This window comes from Syzygium oleosum, unplaced genomic scaffold (assembly GCF_021117445.2).
Source record: "Syzygium oleosum isolate NSW1041296 unplaced genomic scaffold, Sole_v2.1 Sole_v2.02, whole genome shotgun sequence".
NCBI classification, from domain to species: Eukaryota; Viridiplantae; Streptophyta; class Magnoliopsida; order Myrtales; family Myrtaceae; genus Syzygium; species Syzygium oleosum.
In genome coordinates, this window is record NW_026607486.1 from 18,584,116 (window position 1) to 18,609,091 (window position 24,976).

Consider the following 24,976-nt stretch of genomic DNA (forward strand, 5'->3'; position numbering starts at 1 on the left):
ATAAACTTCACTAAACTCTAAAACCATAAATACAACGTGAAAGGATGTCTTAGTGACCACGGCTTGTCTTCTCAATTACACTTTAGATGATGATTTTTGGTCGTCCACATAACCGATGTCGTACTCTCCGTAACTAAACTAGGAACGGAACTATCGGAAACGGCCCGTCCCGTCCCTATACTGCTTTTTTAGAGACGGCATAAATCCGTCCGTAAAGCAGCTGCGATGGGTGGCAGTCGCCCCATTGCCTTTAGCGGCCAGTGTGAAGCATCATTTGAACATTCTATTGTTTGCAACAAGAACAGTAACTCAGTTTACATAACGATTTTATTGGAAGGATCTCATTAAGATTGGATCCTCCCGAATTATTGATTCGGATTTCACGAGATCATGACACGAGCGTGTCTTTACTGCATGGAAATAGCTAGCGGGACTCGACGTTATTTCTGTGTGTGTGTGTGTTAAGTTTTCAATGCATACCCGGGTCGCGTAATTTGTCTTCTACGCGAGCCGCCTCCGTCATGTATCGATGCAGAGGTCAAGTCCTGACCCTTCGAGCTTCGTCCTTGCGATCTCGTCGAGACGCTGGGCCATCTCCGCCGTGAACAAGCTCTTCCAGTCCCCGACAATGCCCTTCCTGAAGAAGGCGCTGTTCGGCATGTTCACCCACGGATCGACCCCGCCCTTGTTCACCTCCAAGCTCTTGAGCCTCTCCAAGCTGCACCTCCAAACAATGTCCTCCACTTCCTCTTCCTCCTCCAACTGCCTCCCAAGGAATGAGCTCAGCCGCTTCACTTGTCCTCTCGGGTCTCTCTTCAGGTCCTCGTACTTCAAGAGCAGCACCTTCTCCGGCATCTTCGAGCTCGCATTGTAATACTCGAGCACGTGGTCAAAGAAAGGCCCGAACAAGCAGACCCCATCGCAGAAGCCCTCAAAGGCGCGCTCAAACGGGAAGGGACCCTCTTCGTTGCTCCGGAGGTGGTTGAAGAAGTGCCACAGGGAGACGAGGGTGTCTTTCGGGTTGCGCGTGAGGTAGATGATCTGGCATGGAGAGGAAAAAATAAATGCTATAGACTCGTTCTACGAGAATGTGGTGAATGTGGTGAACCGAATCGATCACAGTGCAGAAACAGCATGAAAAGCTTTTCCATAAGACCCAATGCAAGCCTTGCAGCTTCTTAATTTATGATCGGTTGGGTATCCTAGAGTTCAAGATTAGGCAACACTTACTTTGCATGGAGAGGCCTTGACGGATCCGGGAAGCGCACTGTAAGGCAAGTGGGTGTGGAACAACCTTGGAGACTCGATGACCGAGAGGTCCGGAGGCGGGTTCTCCGTGAATACCTGGACCTCCAAGGTCTTCACGTAATGCGCGGGGTGGTTAACCGCCAGGGGGTCTTCCAACCGATCTTCTTGTTCGGTGCCGGCTGCAATGTTGCCATTCTCTTGACTCTGTTTGTGTTTAGTGCTTGTCAAGATGCAGAAACAGAGCGCTTTGAGCCACGTGCTTCCAGTTTTCATGGCAGATGCCAAGAGGACGTCGTCGTCTCGCGGCCGGAACCGTGAACGAAGAGCCAGGGCGGCCTTGAGATGGCAGGGGCGATACCAGAAGCCGTTCCACTGGAAGAGTTCTCGAGTCTCCCAGAACAACTGCTTTGGGAGCTGGTCGAGCGATATGGATTCTTCTTCTTCCGTAGGAGCAGTATAACCCGTGGTTCTCGGCTTTTCGACGTCAACATTCACGGTAGCTACGGCCAGTGTTTTGTGGTGTTGTGTTACTTCCATTGGAGCACTTTTCTGGTTCTGTTGTCACCGGAGAAAACTTAGACATATGAGTCAGGCTGAGATCAATTGGTGCATATCATGTATAGTCCATTCGTACGGATAGATTGTAAAGGATCTTTTAGAAAGGGCAGCTGATGCTTATGCCAAAGACACTCTTGTCTCGAGATGGAACACTTTCGAGCAAACTGTGAAAGCAAATGCACGGCCTTTGTGATTTATTCTCTTCTTTATCAGTTGAAGTATCGCATTCGCTTCATTCATTCTAGGAGCCGGAACAATTTGCAACACGGCTTCCTTCTCGACCAAGACTGATCTCCATCCCCGAGGTCCGAAAGAATCGGAAAAAATATGCGTTAATACTAGGGGTGTCAATGGGTCGGGTCGGGCTTTCTTGATACCCGACCCGACCCGAAACCTACAGGGTCATGCTTGACCCGCCCAGACCCACCCAAGACCCTGTTCACCGTACACCCCCAAGGCCCGGGCCGGGCCGGGCCGGGTCGGGTCAGGTTTCGGGTTTTTTTTTTTTTTTTTTTTCGCTTTCGCGCAGATAGTTACATCAAAAGGCAGAAGACAATTCTCATGAAGAAAAATTTCCAGCAAGCAATACATGTATACATCCATATAGAACTTGATCTCTTTTATTGAAGATCAACATACAAAGACTGACTTCAGCCTTGGCACCTAACTGAATAAATAATCATTTGAGACTGATATAAAGGTGACCCGTGATATAACAACATAACAGATAAGTAACTTACATAAATGAAAGACCCAGCAATAGATGTTTAGATATGGTCCTGCAAATCAACAAGCAGCTCGGGTCCTTTGAAGTACCTACAATTGTGGCATTTAGGTTGTAAGAGGGACTATAACTCGCATTCATGAATAAATAGACCTAACAATTATTAGACACAGCAAAAAGACAAAAAACAATGTCCATGCTTCTTCAAGTGCTGTGAACAGATTGAAAATTCACAAAAGACCTAAACTATTTAACCATGAAGCAATATTCTCAGTAATCGTGATTAAAGTCCTGCAGATATCACTTGAACAATTTAGATGTGCACTAAATTTTTGAAATTCCAAATCCTTTGCTTAAGCCAAAAGGCTCTGCCTGGCAGGTTAGACATAAGCAAATCATTCATAATCAATTCTTGATGTCTATCCATCCAGATTAAAGCAAAATGCCATACTGTTTTCTTGCAATCATAACTCACAAGATATTAGATTAAACTGGATGTATGGAACCAATTTGCAAATGCTAGTGACACATTAGCCTTCAATTGGTATTTGATGACATAACAATGATTCTTAGCAACCTAAATTAATCATCAAAATATATTCTTAGCTGTCAATCTAAAGTTCAACACCCTGCTGTATCTTCTACAACCAAATGATGCAAATCTCTCAAAGAAAATAATGGCATATAGAGTTACCCATGAATCCATGATCCAAAGTTGAATAACTTCAACACAAAATAAGTCTCCAAACCATTAGTCAAAATCTTAAAATTATGCAGATCCTAGTTGAAATCCCTCTCTCCCTCCTTCTCACTTACACTCAATCCCTAGCATTAACAATCATCACTGGCTGCGAGTTTCTGCCACCAAGAGCAAACTCGTCAGCAAGCCTCATATGTTACCTACCTAAATCTTTTTAATTCTCAAAACTAGTCGGCAATGCCCATCTAATGCCAATCCACATAATTAGCCACAGTTGTTTCCTACAGATGCTGTTAAAGTCTCAAGTAAAAGTCAAAGTTCAGTTTTTGTATATATTGAGTAACAGAAATGACCCTTTGCTTAAGGCATTAGTCAATTGACCATGATTAAAAAATAACTAAAGAGTTGGACAAAGTGAGACAATTAATGTAGTGAGCAAATTGAAAGAATGAAAGAACACAGGACATAGCTTGACAAACTCAAATTTTGAGATGCAAAGTGTAACGAACCAAACTTTTTCAGCAAAACTTCCTACGTCACAACCAACTGGAGATTTAATTCATCCTTAACGCAACCAAGATGACAAGGATCAGTTCGTACCTTACCTTCTAAAAGAAACTACTACGAAGGTAACAATCCAAAAAATAGCAGAAAGTTCAAATATTGTTCAAGAAACTTATCAAATGTGGAGACACTGATGAAACAATACCTAAAACCGACTCAGTCAAGACCTCTCATTCCAAAGAACCACCCAAAAAAAGAAACCAATTCAAGACGAGAACAAGTTGCAGCTTCTAAAAATACATTCTCGAACCGAGGACTCGCAAGTATAAGATCTCACCCAAGCAAAAGAGGAAACAAGAACACCATCACACTCAAGACCCACGACCCAGAAAAACATACATTCTCGTCCCGATGCCTTGCGCGGCATTGCTTGGGGAACTTGAGCTCGTCGCTCTCCCCATCAGCGGGAGATTTCACTCTCGCTTCGCCCGCCACCGCTCTCCGGCCACCGCTCCGAGTCCTCGAGGAGACCCCGCAATCTTCGCCGGAGCGTGAACGGAAGGGCGGGAGCTCGCGAGCGCAAGCGATCGCGGAGCAAAAGGGAGCAAATCGAGGACGCTAGGGCAAGCGGAGCGAAAAGGACAACAACAGAGGCGAACCCTAACAGAGGCGTTGCAGAGCTAGAGAGAGAGAGAGACCGACCTCGAGCGACGACGACGGCGACGGCGACGGCGACGAGCAAAGATGCAGAGAGATGATCAACGGGGGTAGAGACGAGAGCAGACGAGGCGAGGCGAGGCGAAAGAGCGTCCGATGGCGATGGCGATTGGCGACTGACTCAGTCGGACTGAGAGTCTGAGAGAGGGAGATGGGCCGGCCCAAAGTGTTAATGGGTCGGCCTGACCCTACCCAACCCTAATGAAACCCCAAATTTTAGGGCCATATTCGAAGAAGATTAAGGCCCGACCCCAAAATATCCCAAATTTTAGGGCCGGACCGGGTCGGCGCGGGTCTGGCCGGGCCGGCCCGGGTTTTATTGACACCCCTAGTTAATACCATGTTGTTAAAGTTTCTCACCTCACTCAGAAAATTACATTTCTCTTGGCGCTGTCAACTTGCTACTATTCTAAAAAAGAATAGACCGTGGTCCTTCAAGAAAAGCTCTTCTTTTTTCGATTTCGTTTAATCTTAGAGGAAGAGTTACAAATGGAGCATGAGCTATACGGAATTACCAAAAATGGAATCATCTTCAAAAATGAGAATTCACAGAGATGAGGAGGATTCATATGATCAAGCATTGAAGAGCTTCCTAAAAGGTCCGTCCTTCCTATCCTTAGCTGCTTCCGTGAGAGCAAGAAACCTCTTGAAACCCGTTGAGGCGGCACCTCGCCCAAGCGCGGCAGCTCTAGTGAGCACATCCTCCCCAGAAGCAATCAAGCCGACTGAAGCAATGTTGGACATTGCAGGAGCTATTATGGGAGCTGGGGCAGCAGGAACGATGGGTGGTGCTACGGGAGGTTGCGTGATCCCAGGTCCAAGTTTGTTGAAGTCATCCAATATAGTTTGCTGATCGGCCTTCTTGAGCCCCTGCACATGCCGATTCCACGTCACAACTAGCATAAAAACAAACCCTAGATGAGGTAGTTACGATCCATATAAAGAAATCGTGGAGAAATGATGAAGCATTGATGCTTGCTGATTAATTTCCATCTTGCAAACAAGAAAGAGATCACAGCAGAACTGTTTTTCTTTATCACGAGAGAAGACTGTTCGCCAACCAAGTCGCCATGTTGGTAAAATAATGTCGTTTTTTTTCCCTTGGTGTATCTTGATCTATAAATCGTCTAAAAAAGCAAGTGCTATCAAAATTTGCCTAAGAGATTAATCTTCTGTCAACTACCTTGAGCTCCAGAACACGCTGAAACTCCATTGGTGTCCCTTCCGGCAATAATGCACGATATGTATCTGCCACAGAATCAACTGGAGACAGAATGACCTGCGTTGGGAAAACAAATTATGAGTGCAACAGATAAAGGAGACTTCACGTACTTGAGAGTAATGGAGTAAAGAAGAGAACCTTTAGAAGTGCTTCAGCTTTACTCATCTCTCGGCTTACAAACTTCGAATAGCTGGCAGCAGTTGATGTCTGCACCACAGAAACAGATTACAAAATGGTTGCCTAAGCTTGGTTGTCAAATGGAAGAAAAGACGAAAGAATCCCTTAAATAACAGCCGGGATCGACCAAGAATTCCAATCAAACGTGCACCATGTAACCACATCAATATAAATTAATTTCATTTCCTGTAAAATTTGCAGATATAGGATCTTCTGACTATGAATCGAAGCAAAAATATGAGCCAAACAGTTTGGCTGCCTACTTATCTATGCTTGCCTGAAAGCATCAACTTTTATTCTCTTATCACAGGAAGCTGATTGCCAGTCCTTTTGCCACCGAACATTATGATCTCCAAGTCCCTCGCAATTGCACCACATCAGCTTAATCTGGACCTCCCTAGTTACTATTGCATCTCCAGTCAACTGAGACAGCTGGGATGTTCTAGGCCCACTGCCATCCTATCTAGTCCAGCTATGACTAGCAACATAACTTTGCAAGTATCCTTGTAGAGCTATTGCAGAGTATATAGTAGCTGAATGATTTTGTCTGTTGCAAAAGGTATCATAAAAACTAAGCAAGAAACATAATCTAAATCAACACTGGACAAACTCCCCAATTAAGTAAGTCATGGACGACCAGAAGCAAGAACCCGGAGTCCAAAAAATAGGTTGAGATGGATAACTGTGCTCCAAGGTGCAAGCAACACGATCAATAGAGAGAGGTGAGCAGGGTTTCAGAGTTCCAAGCAATTGGTGGCTGTACTTGAAAGTCAATCTCACTCATTCCAGTGTGAGCAATATACAATTTGCCATCATAGGTTAACCACATCCACAAAATGCTAAAAGAAAAAATCTAGGTAACTTGCACGTTTAGATGTTTTGTCAACAATAGAAAAAAAAGTGAAAAAGGAAATTGAAGAGTATAATTAGATGTCATCGAAGCAATAAAACTATAACAAAATGTATTAACTCACCTGTCGGCCTAGGGAAGGAATATCTAGAAGGATTGTCTTTATGGCTTGAGTATCCAACAGCATCTGCAAAAGTATGATACAGTTAAAATTATTCCGCGACATCAAATTGATTCCGCAAACTAGAAACGCAATTTCTACTCGAAGCCGCAACAACAATAGACAAGGTCCTTTTCATTGAAAGTTCAATCAACGAAACCACAGAATAAAATATCTCTCGAAATTGAACTATGTTATTTCATCTATAGTTTTTATGATATTAGCCATTGCAAAAGTAAATTTATCATGCCAATTTAGGGTGTTGAATGTGTCCTTTGGCTGTTCATTTAAGAGAAAAACAACAGGCACGCATCAAGAGATATACACCAAAAGTTATACATGTTTCGCTTTTTGACAATAAACCATTCAAAAGTATAAAGATAGAAGACATGAGAGACATTGAGCCCCTTAATTATAATTACATCAATAATCTAAAAGAAACTACTCCTTGAAACAATTGGAAGTAGAAAGCTCTCATTCCATGCAGTGGCTTAGAAATCAAAGCACTTAGATCCACGTGTAGCTATTTGGATAAGTCAAGATGACATTTCCATTCAAGGAGAATTCCAATATGATTCTTGCTCAGGTGCAAAGAATTTAAGGTGTAATCTGAATAGAGAGATATTTCAATATGATTCCTATATGTCAATTGACCAGGTATTGCTTCAAAGTCGGTCTTAGCACAGAAGCCTCAAATGCAAAATATTAAACCTTTCTGAATAGTGAGATGCTTCAGAATGATGACAAACAATAAAAAGAAGCAGCAATTACTTGTTGGGCTCCAGTTTCAGATATCTGTTTGCATTTAAATATGTTGACGTAGAAGCGGGGACCAAGTGATGATGCAAGCTGCAAGAACGAAGTTATCAAGGTTAAGGTAAAATAAAAGACTGAAGAAAGTATATCTCCGCTGGAAGTTATGCAACAAAATGCATGGGCACTACTTTGGCTTGTAAAAACATCTGCCTAACAGAAAGATGGCTAAACTGAAACTCGCCTTATTCTACAGCTGACAATGAGTATAGACACGCATAACTATGGAAAGAGGCTCCTGAGAAGATATGTCATTGTTCTGCAACATAAGAAATACTAACGACGAAAGATTCGTAGGAAGTGTTGTGCCTCAGTTTATTTCTTTTTTGCAGTAAAATGACAAAATATCTAGGCTAATGCATAAAATCAGGAAATAGAAAAATCCTTCAGGTTACCTTGTCCAAGAAGAACTGGAAATAAATAGGAGACAGAAGGCTTCCAAGCACAGGAATACTATTATTCAGCATCAGATTTATGTTGTTGACATACCTGAAAGAAGAATGTGGTCATACAAGCGAATCATAATCTCCATTAAATGCGTTTTGGATATGTAGAAATCATCTCACCCTGATTGGTCCCCGACACTTTCTAGAGTGTTCCATGGGATGCGTGTCATGGCGGCCATTTCTATATCAAATTTCGTTTCTAGGCCGTGCACTAGAGTCACAAGTGCTTTTGTTATGACTGCAGAAAATTCATCCTGCAATACTGCTTATAAGTTAGCAATTAGTGACAAAGAGAACTGTACATGAGTAACTCACAAGTGCATGCAAATTGATGTCAAACAATACCTGTACTTCTGACATATCCACACCATCAAAGTATTGCGAATCGATTATCTTTGATACGCTTTCAGCCAGTTCGCCAGACTATCAAAATGTCAAACTGCAGTTACGATAAACTTACACCGATTTTGCCCAATCAGACGGGAATACAAAAAATCAAATATTCTGTAACAAGCTAATATTGTCTCAACCCTCATCAAACAATTTCTCGTAGTAGTGATGCCCTTGTGGAACAATTTTCTCTAGCACTATAAAAAGCATTGTCTAATTGCATTCTGTTGCCTAAAATGGTAAAGGCAATAGCAAAGTTGACTCTGAAAATCTGATATTTAGCATTAACAATTAGAATAAAATCTTGCAATACCACTCTCAAGACTAAAAATTTTGACTTTAAACCCTAATGATGGCATTTGGAAGTTTCTGGTGAATAGTTAACTACAAAGGTTGAAGTTTTAATGATGGCATTGCAATTGGTCATACACTATCAAGTAAAGCACAAACAGTCCAAAGAACCTTCTGGTGGGACATTGCTAAAATTTCAGCAATGATGTTTTTATGTTCTTCCCCGAAGAAATGTAACACAATAACCTCCTATTAAGCACACATAGTCTACAACTTTCCATGTTGCTTAAAACTGTTCTTCTATTGTTTTAACAATATGACAAGGTAAAATAACCCAGCAGTCACGATAATCGTTAAGGAAACAATAAGCATTTAATAACTAACCGTTTTGTGGCAGTATTCAGCTGAATTCACTATGTAACAGATCACTCTTTCGTCTCTGTCTGAAGTCTGCATAATTACAATGATTGCTCAAAAAGCGAACATATAAGAACTTTAAAGAAGAGCCAGAAAAAAGTTATAAAATAGACTACCTTTATCTGTCCATCTATACCTGTGGCCGCTGCAACAAGCCCCATACCACCTTTAGGTAGTTTTGCAAAAAGTTTTGTGGCATATGCTTTAAGAACTCTTTGAAATACCTGATCATAGTTTCCAAGTCAAGTTCTATCAGGTTTTGAAATCTTAATTTGTGATGGTGAACTGGATGAGATCTTGAGATTTTACTGCAGATACTAATTCTCAAATAGCATGACTAGACATATAACATGCAAAATGAATAGAAAATTGAATGATCAAATGTTCAGGTAAAAGATCTTCATACCTAGAGAGAGAGAGAGAGAGAGAGAGAGAGAGAGAGAGAGAGAGAGAGAGAGAGAGAGAGAGAGAGAGAGAGAGAGAGCGAGAGAGAGCGAGAGAGTAAGAGACAATTTGAAACTCAAAAACCTAAGTGTCTAAACAGCTGCCTGCCCCCACAACGCAAAAAAAAAGGTTGGGGGGGGGGGGGGGGGGTGTGAAGCCACCTATCCTCTACAGCACACACTCTAAGTCTCTATGTAACGATACATTCTTTTCCTACAGCTTATGCCACCTAACTTGCACCAAACTTTGCTTAACTTAACTTAAAGAATGAACGATGTAGCTACGAACTTATTTTCGTTGAGCCACATGGATCAGTCACTAGACCCATCACAACTACAGTACATCACTCTAATAAAGGCGTTCTGTTATCTGCCCAGTTCATAGGAACTCTAGCTTGAGAAAATCTTTACGAGTGCCATCACCAATCCCAATATAAAGGAAGGTATCTAAACCATTGAATTCGATCAACACACCTTGAACAAATTGAATAACGTCTGGTTCTTTGTCAGAGCACTGCAACGCTTTAAGCTTCTCTTGATGATAAGAAACAGCTAAGACAACATAAAAAGGAGGGTCTGTCAGCACAAATGCTAAAAAACTTACCATGCTACATTCAAGTATACTGTATAGAGTTAGTCCTGCATCTCTCTATATAGATGGTAATTGGAAAAGTACCACAGGATGCACACATAATATCCCCATGAGCATTCATGAGAAAATCTAAATATTCACAAAATTAGCAAATCCATCGAGATCATGGTTCAGAGTCAAGACAGCAGAACCGAAAGAGCAGTCACTAGATTTCTCACTCCACCCAAATATACATGAGTCAAATTTTCCGTTAATTGATTCACTGTCAACATCTACAAAAGTTTCGACCTATATTTGATCAATGAATCCAAACTCAAAAGATGCATCAAATACTTGCAATTGTATCCGAAATCAACATTTCAGTTGCTTACCTGCATGCTACTGGTTAAAACATTGTTCTGACTCCCCTCCTCAATATCCCATGTTTCCTCCTAATAGAGGACATCGTAAGTAGTCAATGTTAGTCATAAATCATTGAATGAAAAATATGGAGAGCCAAAGTCCAATAAGAAAGAAGTGAAATTACCTGGACAAGTTTTTCCAGACTTTCCATCAGTGTTTTCTCTTCTAGCTCTATATATACCGTTAAATGAGGTTCAAAGCAAGATGAAATGATTCCACGGAAGTTGAACTGTCATCAACGAATGGAATCAGTTGTCATTGAAAGATGTTAATAGACGCTGTTCACAATCTTTAATCAAAGTGATAAGAAAGCACGCCGGGACACCCAAACATAAACAATGGAACCACAGTTTTCATTCCTTATTCTTAGATCAAGCACTCTAATTTCTCCATCCTCAAGACTTGTTGACCCTGGTCTAGAAGTAAAAACCCGCCTAAGAATAGTCGTTGCACAAATGGATTTCCTCAGAAAAAAAATTTCACGGAAAAAATGGTTCAATGCCATCCTAATGTATAAGTCATAAGAAAATTTTAGAATATAGGTCTTATTCTATCTAATGCAAACTTTAAGCAGGAATTTTAATCCTGTGACGATAAATCACATAAAATCTCCACACACAAGACAAGGTAATTCATACAGATGATATATCTCAGACGCACCAACACAAGTACCTACTTCATTTCTTGTTTTCTACACAAGATTAAAAAATTACCCCAGCACCAGGCACTGACATATCCTTGTTTCCATCCTTCTCCTGTCAATTGAAACCAGAAGAATTGGCAGAAGGGTGAAAAGGCAATCTTACAGAACTTCACATTAAGGACTAGAAATCGCTTAAAGCACTGTCATAGATTTACCTCATCCTCAGTTCCTTGATGTGCAGCAAGTTTCCGTTCGTACTTCTTTCGTATATCAGACACAATTTGACTGTTATTTTCACCCTTATCAATATCATCTTCACTGATGATCTCTTTGCTCCTAGCTCCTCCCCCAAATTTCTCTACCAATTCATCCTCAAATTCCAGGGTTCGTTGGAGTGCCTAAAGTTAATTATCCAGGACAAATAACGTTCTATAAGAGGCTACGAAAAGCTTTCCAAATGTTCAAATTCGATGAGATCAAGCAACCAAATGACATTATGTTCAGTGAGGTTTCCACTTAGAGGATCCTGCATAAGTAACAGTGACAAGATACAGAATTGCGAATTATGAGATCACGCGGGCCACAAGGACCTCTTTACCCTCTCTTACTCTTACATGTTTAGCAAGGATTAGGGAAGATCCCATATTAGGATCTCAAAAGTACAAGTGATGATGAAAACACACTAAGGTATAGCACATGCACAAGGTAAAATCTAGTCAAGTTGACACTGCCCAGGAAAAAAATTAGGACAGGTTAGCAGAATAGATACTATCACATCAATATTCATGATCAAGCTAAAAACTTCAATTATCTCTACAACATGTGATCACAAAATGCTTTAGGGGACTTCTTGATTTGACTCTGACCATGAGATAACTAATTAATCAGCGATCATCTTACGGAGATTATTGAGGCGTTAGCATCTCAGAAGCCCACTTTAAGACATTCTGAAAACTGATTCAAAGACTACATACATGTATAAGCATTTACATAGGGAAGACCTACATAGATTCTCAGACCAATGTGGTGCCGTGCAACATCCTGGAAACACAGCCTTACTAAAAAAATTATGAGCCATGATACAGACATAGTGAATACAGCAGAAATGAAAGGTCCCGTGAGGGTTCGGATAGCAGAAACTTACCAATAACAAAGTACCGACATCTGGCTTTTCCTTCAAACTGACGAGGATCTCTTCAAGTTGTTTCCTGAAGATATATCCAAGAAGCAGATCAGTCACATCTTTTTGCTTCATAGTGCTACAGAGAAACTACTGCAATACTTGCAAGATCAAGATTGAGAGGGCAAACTGCAAGCCCTCACAAACTAAATAAGGCTTTGATTGCCTCCACATGCTTAGCATATGTAGGGCAGTGCAATGATCATGTCACAAATCTCAGCCTTCTCAGAACTTGTTTAACGCTGGTGTATTCAAAGTAAGAAAATTTCTCTAGAGTACTGATGAAACACATATTAAGGACTCCACCTCCGTTGGAATGCACATGTTTAAGGGGGGAAAACGTGATCTTTTCTCCTCCTTTAAAAACCTGTCGCTAAAAAATAATTCATGCTTGAAGAAAATGATAAAGTTCCTCAGGATGAGCTTATAAGAAACATTTGGCACGAAATTGACAGACTATGTTCATAAGGCCAGCCAAACTTCACAATTACAAAATACATAGCTCTTTTAGCAGTTTCTGCAATGTTCCTTTGTCACTTTTTTATTACAAGCTCATCTGATTAAGGACACCCTGATCACTAATCTTGAAAGTTCTAAATAATAACAGCAAACTGAGATATTTCATTGTGGTAACAATAAAAGTCGCACTGTGATAACTCAACTTTACTTGACTGACCGCTTAATAGCTAGACATGGTCACAATAACACTATTTCAACACAAGAAACGGTATATCTTCAGGTAAGTATACCTTGTCTTCTTACAGAATAGGATGCAAAGCCGATAAGGAACATGCCAGGAAGGAGGAAAGATCTTCCATATCTCTTCATTGGTTCTCATTCGACGCTTAATCCAGGCATATCTCCGTTCTGTTTTATCCAGCTTAGCAAGTTCTATAGAAACAAAAACACATCAGCTTGAAAACCTCAGAAAAAGCAAACAGTTAACTTTGGTAAGTCCGACAATAATAGTATATCATCACATGCACAATACAAAGTAGGAAAAAATGGCAGACCAGCTCCTTCAAATATCTGTTCATATGACGTGAGCTCCCTGCTGCAAAATGTATTCACCAGCTCCTCCCTCACAGAAGGCTCCAATGCGTCAACTACTAAGCAAGCATCGGATAAGTGTTGCAGCAGATTTGTCTCTTCGCTCTCTTTTCCTGTACCTAAGCTGAAATAAGGGGCCAGTCAAGTACACAATCTAGATTATCCAAAAAGTATGTTTGGAGATAAATTTCAAAATGGCAAACCAAAAGAACTGCCATATCAGTATTTCAACTTTAGCCTCAAAGCAAAAAGAAAGACGTAAGAAGGAAGAGTTGCAAAAATCTATCTTATTGAGTTTCACATGAATGCATCTAGAGGCTCATTTGGACACTAAGTACTACTGAAACAATAGTCAAGAATAATCAAATAGAGGACAAACAATGTGCATACAGAGAACAGACTATTCATGACTGACAGGAACTCATGCATTCAAAGAAAAAGGTACCTCGAAAAATCAGAGAACACATGTGACTTGAGTATTTGTTTGATATTCTTAAACTTCTCTCTAAGCTCTGTTATTTTGGGAATATCCCTGTAGGCTTCAAAATGACTGCACAGCTGGTTCACAGCCTGAAATGCATCAACAGAAAAAAACCCAATCAATGCTTTTTTACAGGACTATGCACAATAAAATCTAGATTTTCCCAGAGATAAGATCTGAATGACCAATCAAGTTAAAGCACAAGGAGGCCTTCCACGGCATACAATGACTGAAGCAGGAACCAGTTCATCTCAGAAGTCAATGCAGGAAAAGGACGAAACTGAAAAATGCACTCATGAAATCTTACAGGTAAGGCAATTGCACTTGGATGTCATTCTATATTTCGCATAGATATAACATAATGCAAATTATAATGTATTCCATAGAGCTAGATAAGCCCGGAACCTTCTTTGGTGATGAGTAACCTAAACAACTATAAATTAGCAGGAATCAAGAGCTGACCACCTTCAAAGAATATTTTTGCAGAGTGAACATTAAAAGAAGCTTATAGCAAGAAATTCTATCAATAAAGTCATGCCAACCCTCTATATAATGTTCAATCTAACAAGTTATTTGACTCACGAGCAATCACAGTACCTCCAACTGTGCAGCTGCCTCTTTATATTGTCTTTTGGAAGCCATTATCTGGAGTTGCTCAATGGCTGAGACTGTGATAGGACAAAGAGCATCACGAGTTAAATTTGTAGCATCTCAGATGGTATTGTCAAAGTAAGTTAATCACGCCAAAATTATTATTCACCTTAATGAAATATGCCAGATATATTGTCACAAGTTACAGCACATAACAAAACCCTAAATCTATAAAACAGGATCCAGAGGTCCACCTTGTACCATATTTCCTTCAAAGTAATAAATTGGACACCTAGGGCAGCGCAAAACAGATTTCAAGCAAGCAATGACATACCCCTGGTGAAAATGGGGAAAGAAGCAAAATGAAACTGGGAAATGATCCTCGTCTTATTTTAGTTTGATTTTCTTGTGTTGTGTAATTGCCAAGCGACAAGAAGCACGCAAGCTAGTGCTCAAAATAATCTGTCATCGTATTCAAGATAAGAACCCACTGTGAAAAATATAGTGTGTATGTAATATTGTGTATTCAGACATGAATATCAATATTTCCAACAAATTCACAATTCATTTATTCTCCCAAATAAAGCCACAACACTAAAAGTAAACATGTTTGATGAAGAAACAAATCCTTATTTTCCCGATATTAATTAAAATCCAGGGAATGATTGCTGCCCACAATGAATCCACAACCATGTAGAGCAAAATAAGAGGCATGCATGATACCAAAATGATATAATGTAAACCACAAAGACACTAACCAAGCATGGTAAGACGGTGAAGGGCAGTGATCGTTGTTGTTATATGCTTCTTAGCAAAATCCAACTTTTTTATGTCACGACAAATTTCCTGAACCATTGTCTCACTTTGCTCGGCTTTGGTTTTTATTTCACGAATCTTGTACGTGAGTTCCTGCTTGAAAGGAAAACATATGAACATAAAAATAGCAGACTGATGAGGTGGTGTTCAAAACAGTTGAAGTTCCCTTTCTGCAGGATGGCATCAAAGATGAATAGTAACTTAAGATTATTCTTTAACATACCTCAACAGCATGTGTAGCAGCAGCAAGATCTTCCTTAGCTTTTGTCCCTGAATTACTCTGTAGGAATGGGCCGGAGAGAAGTTGTCAAAAGCTTAAATAGAAAAAATGAATAAAACCAGAATTTCGTAATAAGTATGAGATTATGATTAACGTTCCAAATCATTTCGACATCTTGTTTCCTCCCCACATCTCATGTAGAATCAAGTGACGGTGTAGCAGCAAAGAAGGCCGAACAACAGTCATGTAAGCTTGGGTTTCCAGTCTCACAGAGAACTGCTATTACGTAAGCACTTTGAAATAAGTAAGAGACCTGTACAAGCCCCTTACAGATCCAAAACTAGGCAGCGAAGAAGTACTCAATGTAACCTCTCTCAAATACATCTATAAAATTTCACCTTACCAATAACAGCATAAATCAGCTACTTATCCATTAAGAATCACAAGGAAATCCAATGACTCGGTAGCAAAAATAGACGAAAAAAGAAAACTAATAACAGTGTGGCTTCTTCCGCTCTTGCAATTTCAGCGTTGTGAAGAGCAAAAACTCATGATCCTACGGAACTGCCGCACCATCTTGTCCGGAAGAATTTACAGCTTACACGAACTAATCTCTCCACAATGTGCCAGTAAACTACATGCTACTTCGTTGGAAAACTCCTTTGGGAGCATGACGAGATTCACAAGGCACGATTGAATCAATTCCACGATATGCCAAAGAGGACTCGGGAAAAAAAGATGAAAAAGAACGACCTGCTGGCGAACAGCTGCCAAGATTTCAGCATCAATCCGACGAATCTCACTGTGTATCTTCTGCATCAGGGGCTCGACGCCGGATAACGAACCCTCTGGAAACAAAACAAAGCGTCCTTCGCCGCGTTAACACACCAGCGCCGCAGACAATCGCATCAATAGAGGAAATGCACGACCGAGAGGGACCTGTAGGGAACATCTGGTTGATGTACTCCAAGGTGCTCGACTTGTCCATCGCGCTATGAATCGGTCGCGAACGCAAGTCCTCAGCCGCCAGCTCGACCTGTGAGAGCCGGTGGGCGGGAACCCCCCGCGCGATGCGCAGAATCAGTTCACTCCCTACTTTCCTCCCCTCCGCAATCCTTCATCACGCGTCATCCCCGCATTATCTGCACGGATTTCGAGTTCGCCTCTGGCTTGGCGCCGACGACGGCACCGGAGCCACTGATCTCCGAGCAAATTGAAGTGGCAAAAGGCAAAAAAGTCTCCGTCGGTCGGAGACTGCTCGAGATCTTCGATGAATCTCCGATCACAATCCGACTCCGACGTCGGAGGAGGAACAAGAAGGAAGGAAGAAGAAAATACGAGGGATCGATTCGGTCGTGGACTTACCGATCGAAGATCTCCGACGATTGAGTCGTGAAGCTTGTTTTGGAGAGCAGCAGATCAAGATGAACTGCTCCGAATTCTGCACGAGCGAGCGAGCGAGCGAGCAGCGACGAATGTCTCGATTCGTCGTCAGCTAAAAGCTTAACGCGCGGAGTCAAGCGACGGCATGAAAGGCGCGAGGAGAGGAGAGGAGAGGGCGAGGAGCGGGCCTAGTAAAAAACGGAGTGCTCCGAACAATTACCAAAAATAAAAAGAAAAAAGAAAAGTATGAATATCAACATTGAAGATTCGGCTCTATTTCCATAATAGAGACAATATTTTTCAATTTCGGCAAGAAAATAAAGTAAAATTTGGTCGGGTGCGCATGATTGCTATTCTGTTTCTCTGTTTTTCTACTTTTTTATTTTCGGGAACATGTTTGGAACAGAAATCCGTTTGGTAACCCAATTTCATTTTTCTGTTTCTTGAAGTTTAAAAATAGGTTTGGAAGCTAATCTGTTTAAAGTCGGATGTTCGAATAATCATGCTTGAGGAATACGTCTAATGTCAAATTCTGAAGCTAACACTTCATTTGTTTCGCGAAAAATGAATAATTTAAAAAATATTTTTCTAAAAATGATCGCTTATGTTGCTTAAAATAATTAATCACTAGAAAATGTTTTCATCGTCAACAACAATTTATGTCTAAACATTTTCGTGAACAATAAAGATATTTTTCATTAGTACAATAAATTTAGAATTGATTGGATAATTTTCCTCACAATTCTAGCATCTCGTGTCTTTTCAAACGGCTTGAGTTCGTAGACACTGAATATCGATATACGCCCATCAACTAATTGAATTGGACTAGAGTACCAGCGTGTTTTGTTGGTTTTTAATTAATTTTCGTGACAACTTAGTAACTTTTACTTTTTATATTGGAAAGTTACTAGACACACGAATTTTATAAGTAACTGACGTGTTCATACTTATTTTCAGATATTAAAAGATATTGACAATTATAAAAAAATTGCATGTCTATAATTACTAATATGTTCTGTCAATCAAATTAAAATTACTTACTTCCTATAATTTTGACGTCAATTTACCCCCATCTATTTAAGGTGCGACGAGATTGCTTTTAGAGAAATTACTTATCATGAAATATTAATGAAACATAATAACACTTGCTTCCTATAATTTGTTGCAACTTACTATTCTATTTAAAAGTTATCGACCACATTTAAATGTTACTAACTTTTGAAATTCGAAACTTGGAAATTACAAAATGCATGACTAAATTTTAACTCCATTCGTTTCGCGAAAAATAAATATTTCGAAAAATATATTTTTATATTTAAACGATACAAGCAATCATTTTCGTAAACGATGAAATTTTTTTTTTGTTCATTCGTTTTTGTAGGCGATGCAAACAATTATTTTTAAGAAAATATTTTCATAATTATTCATTTTCCACGAAATAATTTTCTGCGGGGCAAAAGCACCCTTCATTATTAATGAGAGAAAAATTTGCAATTCAAATAAAAAAATTACTAACCTCAGCACGAAAAATTTAGTTCCTAAAATCGCAACTCACCTTTCTATTTGGAAAGTCACTAAACATGTGAGCGATCACCAATAACTGACGGAAAAAATTAGTTCTTTATTTTCAAAGCTTCTCGCATTGCTCAATGTATATCTATCCGGTTTAAGGGGCACGGCAAGCTACTAGCATTGCCCATTATATATTCCCACTCATGATCTTAGGATCTCTCAAAAAGAACATGGAGCTATTGAAGAAAGCAAACTTATATCCACCAGAATAACCACTGATTCGAAAGTAAACTGCAGACCAATTGGTCATTCCACATTGTAATCATCTTCCATTCCCCTTTACAAACTCAAAAACTCGGCAGCTTGGGTCACTCGTCGACTCCTTGCTGTCATTAGTTTGTTGAAAGAATCGTCATCACAGCAGAAAGGAGTAAAACAAAGCTGCATAACCCTACAGAATCAAATAGACTTCTCTGCATCTCGTTTCTGCAGCAGGCGTCTCCATCTTCTTCCTCGGGACCGACACATTATCAAGAAGGCAGGTAATTTCTTTTGCACGAGGGACAGCAGGTAGACCCAGTTCATCCTCTGCCTGATTACGGAAGAGATGTACCATGAGATTCGCTGCTCTAATTTTTCGCAAGCGACTCTACTTGAGATGCAATGACAAGGAGCCAATAACAAACAAGACAAAAAACATCGAGAATCCTATAATTCAATGATGTAACCATCCCAAAGAAGCAGCTTGCTTGTCTGCAGAATATGTACCGCCAAAGCACGACAGAAAAGCAAAGAGTGGTAGTGAACACAGGATATAGATTGAGGGGGTGATATGGGAAAATCATGATTAAATTTTTTTCTCAAATAATGCATGCAACAAGTTTTAGAAGGATTTTACGGCGCGTCTACTGGTTGCCGCCACCAGCAAGCAAGAACACACAATATTTACCTGGGAATTGGATCTGCCAGCAGGTTCAGCAGCATGTCCTGCTGGTTGCTGGCGCCGAAGGCAAATCAAGCTCTGCATCCAAATCCGCCCCTCATCCAATTGGAGATACGCAGGCCCTCTGGTCTCTGTTTGCATTCCCATGTCTGCTTCCAAAGCATTTAGTTCTATCAACAAAAGTCAGAAAGTGTGGTGCCTCAGCTACTATTATGTTCTGCTTCTTAGGAGTACATTTGCTTGCATAAGAGGCCAAAAAAAAGAAGCCGAAAGAAGACGGCTTTGAAGCAAGATTCACATAGTCTTCTACCTTATTTCTGAACCAACAGCTTCCAACACATCTTCCTCAAACGATGAGACTTACAATACAAGTTTTCTCTCAATTTATGCTACTTATTTTATTTGACTTGATCTAAATGTGTCAGTTCCGGGGCCAAGCTCCCAAAATACCCCCCCCCCCCCATCAGATAACGACTTCTAAATAAATTTCAAAAGCAACTTTTCAAAAGACTTTCAAAGCGGTCACAACCATGTGCAGTAGTTAGATAAACAGTGCGAACTACAGTGTTTTAGCAATTGCCAAAATTAAGAGTACCCCTTTTGTCACATGAGGCATGTGCATATATAATGAAAACTAAATTGAAGCTCACCAACTATGAGCTCTTCTTCATTGAAGTCATCAGGTACATTGTAGCTCCCACCAAAGGTTTCTTGTATCTCACTAATCATCAGTTACGTCCATTAGGTCCGTCATCTCATCTTGCAAATGCAAGCTCTATAAAACTGTCCGAAGAAACAGCTGATCCAAAAGTAGTCAGCGTCAAGACTGAAATAAAAGAGTAAAGGAGAAATCACAGAAATCAATGCCATGGATCTTCATGATTTTCACCACGCCTTTCAAATCCATACAGGCATACTTCAGAGACGTCAGCTGAAAGCAGAAGACGAATACAGGTTCAGTATCAAGTGAAACAAATAGATAATTCAAGAAGTAAAGCTACACGGAGTATATCTTTATTAGAAATTACTTACTAAATGATACGACAGCCTATTGAGCATGCGTCCTAATAGTGCACAATGGGCAATCAAATTATAGATTGTGTATAGAAAAGGGGAAAACAATATAATGGGGCTATAATAGTCAAAGAAAATTTAGTTTCTTATTCCATTATCCTTTCTTCCAAAGTTACAACAAATCTCCTCTCAAGGATTGTTCCTACATCTCAAATCATGCTTTTAGATTCATTGATTATAAAAAGGAAGATTCAGTTTTCTTGGCACAATGGACTCTTATTATCATGACAATAAAATAACTAAAAGTGAAGTTTTGATTCAGTCAAACGTCCAATGAAATAAATCTCTTCCTTTCATGTCTTTCTTCGCACAGACAGAAAATCCTATATTACTTCTAGTAAAATATTTTGAAATATCTCTAGAAGTTTCCTTGTGAAATGATTTTACTTGACATATCTCCATTTTCACGTGTTTAATAAACTCCAGTAACATTGCAATTAATAGCAATTGATTAACTATTGGTGAAACCATAATAACACCAATGTTGAAAAAGTACAATTAAGATAACATTCTCATATAACAAGTTATAAACCATTTCAAGAGCTTCAAACATTGTTGGGTAGACTTCAACAGCAGCTTGCAATAATGCTTGAAAGGACCTTTGTGCAATTTTGCGAAGAAATTATGGTAAAATGGGAAACTAAATTTCCTTTAATTGTTCTTGCCTCACTAATGTTTTTCCCTTTTTTACTAACTTTATTTGGATGATGATTTAACACTTATTTAATGACATGGCGCATGCCACATAGGTCACCATGTCATTTAGTAAGAAATTCTTAGTAAAGTCTTAGTATGTGTAGCATTATTCTAATAAAAATTATGTAAGGTCCTGAAGAACAAAACGAAATTTGATCCCGGCAATAATGACTCGAAGAATAGCAAAAACAAAGTAATGTGGCGCCAAAGATTATTAATGTATATCACTTAGAAATCCCTTGCTAGTGGCAAATGGCTCATCCCCTACCTCTCAAGACGTAGGCAAGCATGTTCCAAACAGGGTACACATAAAGCTTCGGTTGCACTGTCTTGAATTATGCGTCTTGCGGCGCTACCAAAAACAAATATGAACAGTAACTTTAGAACTGTAATAAAAAAACCAGATGTGATGCGGCATGAATCAAATCTTACAATGGACGTTAATAAAACTCAGGTTCACCTACAGACACGATTCAGCAATTATGGTTTTGGAAAAAGATAAGTAAATTAAATTTAATTAAATTAGATGCACTATTGACCTGCTGAAAAATGAGACCATAATTTAATGAAAAATATAACTTTGCTGAAAGATGGACTCATAACTGTCAGATCAAGCACACAAAAGGACACTTCCGACAAGGAAAACCTCATCTGTGAATATTACAAGGATCGTTATGCCGCACAAGCAACACTGGCAAAGCATACACATTTTCTTGTTACTTGTGCAAGCCTCCAGTAAAAAGAACAGCCAAACAGATAGCCACAGCCTAACCTTGCCAATCAGAAAATTAGCACTAATAAAATTACTCTTCTTGGAGACACTATATCAAGTTATTGAAATCCCATGCTGGCTTTGGAAGTAATCTCAAAAGTTTCTGATCAGATCCCCAAATAGGACACCTTAATCATTATACTTTCAGAATGTCTTACATTGGAAATATTTTAAGAAATTTTTGAAATTTTGAGGGACAGGAAGTCTATTCCAATTACTTTTTTCCAAAATACCCGTTCCAGAGCATTATCTACACTGATAATTAGAATGTTAGTCAAGAGATAGGATTCTTTTAGGCAAGATACAAATTCGTGTAAAGACAACCTAGTCCCTTCAAAAGAAACTCAAACAAATTATGAACACAGTTTTCTGAGTAAAATTTCAAGTGGAACAAAAACAACCGAAAAATTTATCATACATCAACACTCCAGAGATATCATCCTCATACTGCCATTTACGTGAGGTAGGTGGTAGATTGCAAATTTTAGAAAAGTGTGAATTGTAGTAGCACATACAGTCTGTTGTGCATCTTTGTCTTTGATACCCTCAATAGCAAAAGCAACTTGATCAAGTTTGAAACTCTCATTGCATAGCATGTCACGTTGTCCTTCATACCTGTTTACAGACTTTCATGATAAGAGCACTTATACGAAAAATTGCAGGGAACTCATAAGATGCTCTTTCCTCAACTAAGAAAACACACAGCAGCAATTTGAGACTCACAAAATGCCAAGTTGCTCCAATTTTTCAAAATTATTATACATACCTCAGTCAAAAGTATCAACTTAATCAAAACCCAAGTACAAATTTTATTCTGGTCTAAAAATAAACAAACATCCAGGAAAATAGCTGCATCAATCCATGTGCACAGTGTGATGCCCATTCTTTACAAGTTGCTAGATATGGAAGACATGTCCTCTCTTCGGGACCAAGTCCATATACAACAAGCAATTATTATCGACTCCACATTATCATAAGCAGGGCTCTCCTTTAAAGAGAAAAGACAAATTACTTTTGGCCAAGCTAGCCATGGTCCAAAGTGATAAGAGTGTAGTGGCTTTGGTTGACAAAAACTAGTACTGTTAATCTATAGTCCCAGACACTACTTCACCCAAGCCCTTTGGTGTAACATGTTAACCTAAGATGGACCAATAACAGAGGCAGTGTGGACCTCAGATCAGAAAAACTTAAGCAGGAAAGAGAAAATGGTTGGGTGTGAATGCGATGCACACGTTACTATAAGGCATGTAGAAGTTTCAATTTGGGTTCTCTTTCTGTTTTTGAAGTTTCCATTTAAGTTCAATGGGAGGAGAAGAATTATGAAAAAATTTCCATCTAAATCTTTTAAAATGTAACCAAAGCAAAGCAAAAAGATCGCTGGTTTCAATTCATGTCATCTGGAAGTAAGTTAATATGTTCATTCAAGCTCAAATCAAATATATGTGGAGTAAAAAGTTACAAGATCTTAAATTCACGGCCCAATGGAAGTGTTGGTTTTCGACAGTCACTAGTATAACACATTCTCTCCCAAACATCTGGACCATTGCATCTCAAAGCATCCTCAATTGACATGAACCACAGACCTGATAATACTAAAGGTGCTCCACATTTATCTCATATAAAGGAGAAGATACCACACCTCGGTGAAATGAAGTGAAGCAGTAAGTTATCCAGAAACAAATTAGAACCTAAAAGCCAGATAACTTGCAAAAGAGGCCATACGTTTGTTTTTGTTTGAGAATCCTCATTGCTCGAGCCTTTTTAGCTTCCTGCGCCGGCCCAGGCCGCATTCTCTTGATTTGTTCTTTATATCTACTCAGCTCAGCATCAAGCTTCTTGATTTTGTCATCTATCGTTTCGCCTCTTCTGGTGATCTGGACGACAGCGCGTTGCCCCCATATAAGCAAAAGTTCGATTTTCCGACATTATAACGTTATAACGCAATGCACCAAATTCGCACGCATAATAGAAACGACAGTGTATGATGCAACCACCGACGGTCAGCCGATTTTGATATAAGCATGTCTATGATTACGTCCTCAGCTGCATCTCAGAACGTGAACACAACCATTTCACCGCCACGCTCGCGTCCGAACACACACAATGCGCATCAAAAGATCGGTAACACCGTCACAGTGATACCAACAGCGGCAGCAGCAGCGGTTCAACTTTCAAACAGAGGAACTGTGAGAAAGGAAATCGATCGCACGAAAACCCTAACCGAACAGCGACTAAGGAGTTCCGCTTCGGCACAGCGTTCAACCATGACCAGTGCAAGTGAGTGCGAGCATTCCTGTGTTGGCGAGCCTGTGTGTGCGTGTGCGTTAGGGAGAGAGAGAGAGAGAGAGAGACCCGATCGGAGGCGTCCTGAACGGAGGAAGCGGGTTCCTTCTCCTTCTTGACGCCAGAAGCTCTCTCCATCTTCTTCTTCTTCTTCTTCTTCTTCGGGAGCGAAACTGGAGGAACCTCTGCAGCTGCGTTTCACCGGAGGAACGGGAGCAAAGACGAAGGTTTTCTTACGCGGAGGCGGAGCAAAGCCGGAAGAAAAGCGTCGGGAATGCGAGGACCGGCGAGAAGCGGCACTGTCAGTGGACCGGAGCGAGAAGCAGGAGAGAGAGATTCGCCATATGGGAGTCTTTTTCCACAAGCGCCATGAAAGTGGAAAGTGAAAGCTACCACAGATTTCTACCCATTACATTTCCACAAAAAAAAAAAAGAACTATTATTGCTTTAACCAAAAATAAAAATAAAAAAACTTGGGCGTTTTGTCTGTACCACTTGCTTTCTATCGTCCATATGGACAGGTTTTGATGACCTTGACCCAGTGTAAATATGACACATATTTATAAATTTGAGATTTTTAACTTTACAAAATAAAAGTTTATTATAAATGTATTATGATGGACATAGTTTAAAAATTCTGATGACTTTTTCGAAATTTTTTTTTTATTACAATAGCAT

The 24,976-nt window shown here is 39.8% G+C and overlaps 2 protein-coding genes and 1 pseudogene across 4 annotated transcripts; all 3 read right to left on the reverse strand.

Annotated features, from left to right (window-relative positions):
* Positions 1–263: 263 nt before the first annotated feature.
* On the reverse strand, positions 264–1,892 carry LOC115667704 (cytosolic sulfotransferase 12-like). Its single transcript, XM_030589259.2, has 2 exons — positions 1,231–1,892; positions 264–1,041 (listed from the first exon to the last, which is right to left on the reverse strand). The coding sequence occupies exons 1-2, from the start codon at positions 1,783–1,785 to the stop codon at positions 520–522; spliced, it is 1,077 nt and encodes a 358-aa protein (XP_030445119.1). The 5' UTR covers positions 1,786–1,892; the 3' UTR covers positions 264–519.
* A 2,992-nt stretch (positions 1,893–4,884) lies between these two features.
* Positions 4,885–17,184, reverse strand: LOC115673122 (vacuolar protein sorting-associated protein 53 A). Of its 3 annotated transcripts, XM_056308232.1 has the most exons (25): positions 17,001–17,184; positions 16,575–16,889; positions 16,389–16,483; positions 15,639–15,695; positions 15,358–15,508; positions 14,606–14,676; positions 13,973–14,097; positions 13,491–13,651; positions 13,227–13,368; positions 12,442–12,505; positions 11,513–11,695; positions 11,368–11,409; positions 10,779–10,883; positions 10,624–10,683; positions 10,135–10,212; positions 9,334–9,441; positions 9,185–9,250; positions 8,465–8,542; positions 8,240–8,373; positions 8,069–8,162; positions 7,632–7,709; positions 6,825–6,887; positions 5,812–5,880; positions 5,635–5,730; positions 4,885–5,321 (listed from the first exon to the last, which is right to left on the reverse strand). In XM_056308232.1, exons 2-25 carry the CDS (start codon positions 16,621–16,623, stop codon positions 5,025–5,027), a joined length of 2,466 nt encoding a protein of 821 aa, XP_056164207.1. In that variant the 5' UTR covers positions 16,624–16,889; positions 17,001–17,184; the 3' UTR covers positions 4,885–5,024. The 3 variants fall into 3 exon arrangements, with proteins under 3 accessions (XP_056164207.1, XP_030451064.1, XP_056164208.1); XM_030595204.2 differs by having other exon boundaries at positions 16,575–17,184; XM_056308233.1 differs by lacking the exon at positions 10,135–10,212 and having other exon boundaries at positions 16,575–17,184.
* A 1,585-nt stretch (positions 17,185–18,769) lies between these two features.
* Positions 18,770–24,707, reverse strand: LOC115673089 (vacuolar protein sorting-associated protein 60.1-like; annotated as a pseudogene).
* Positions 24,708–24,976: the final 269 nt, after the last annotated feature.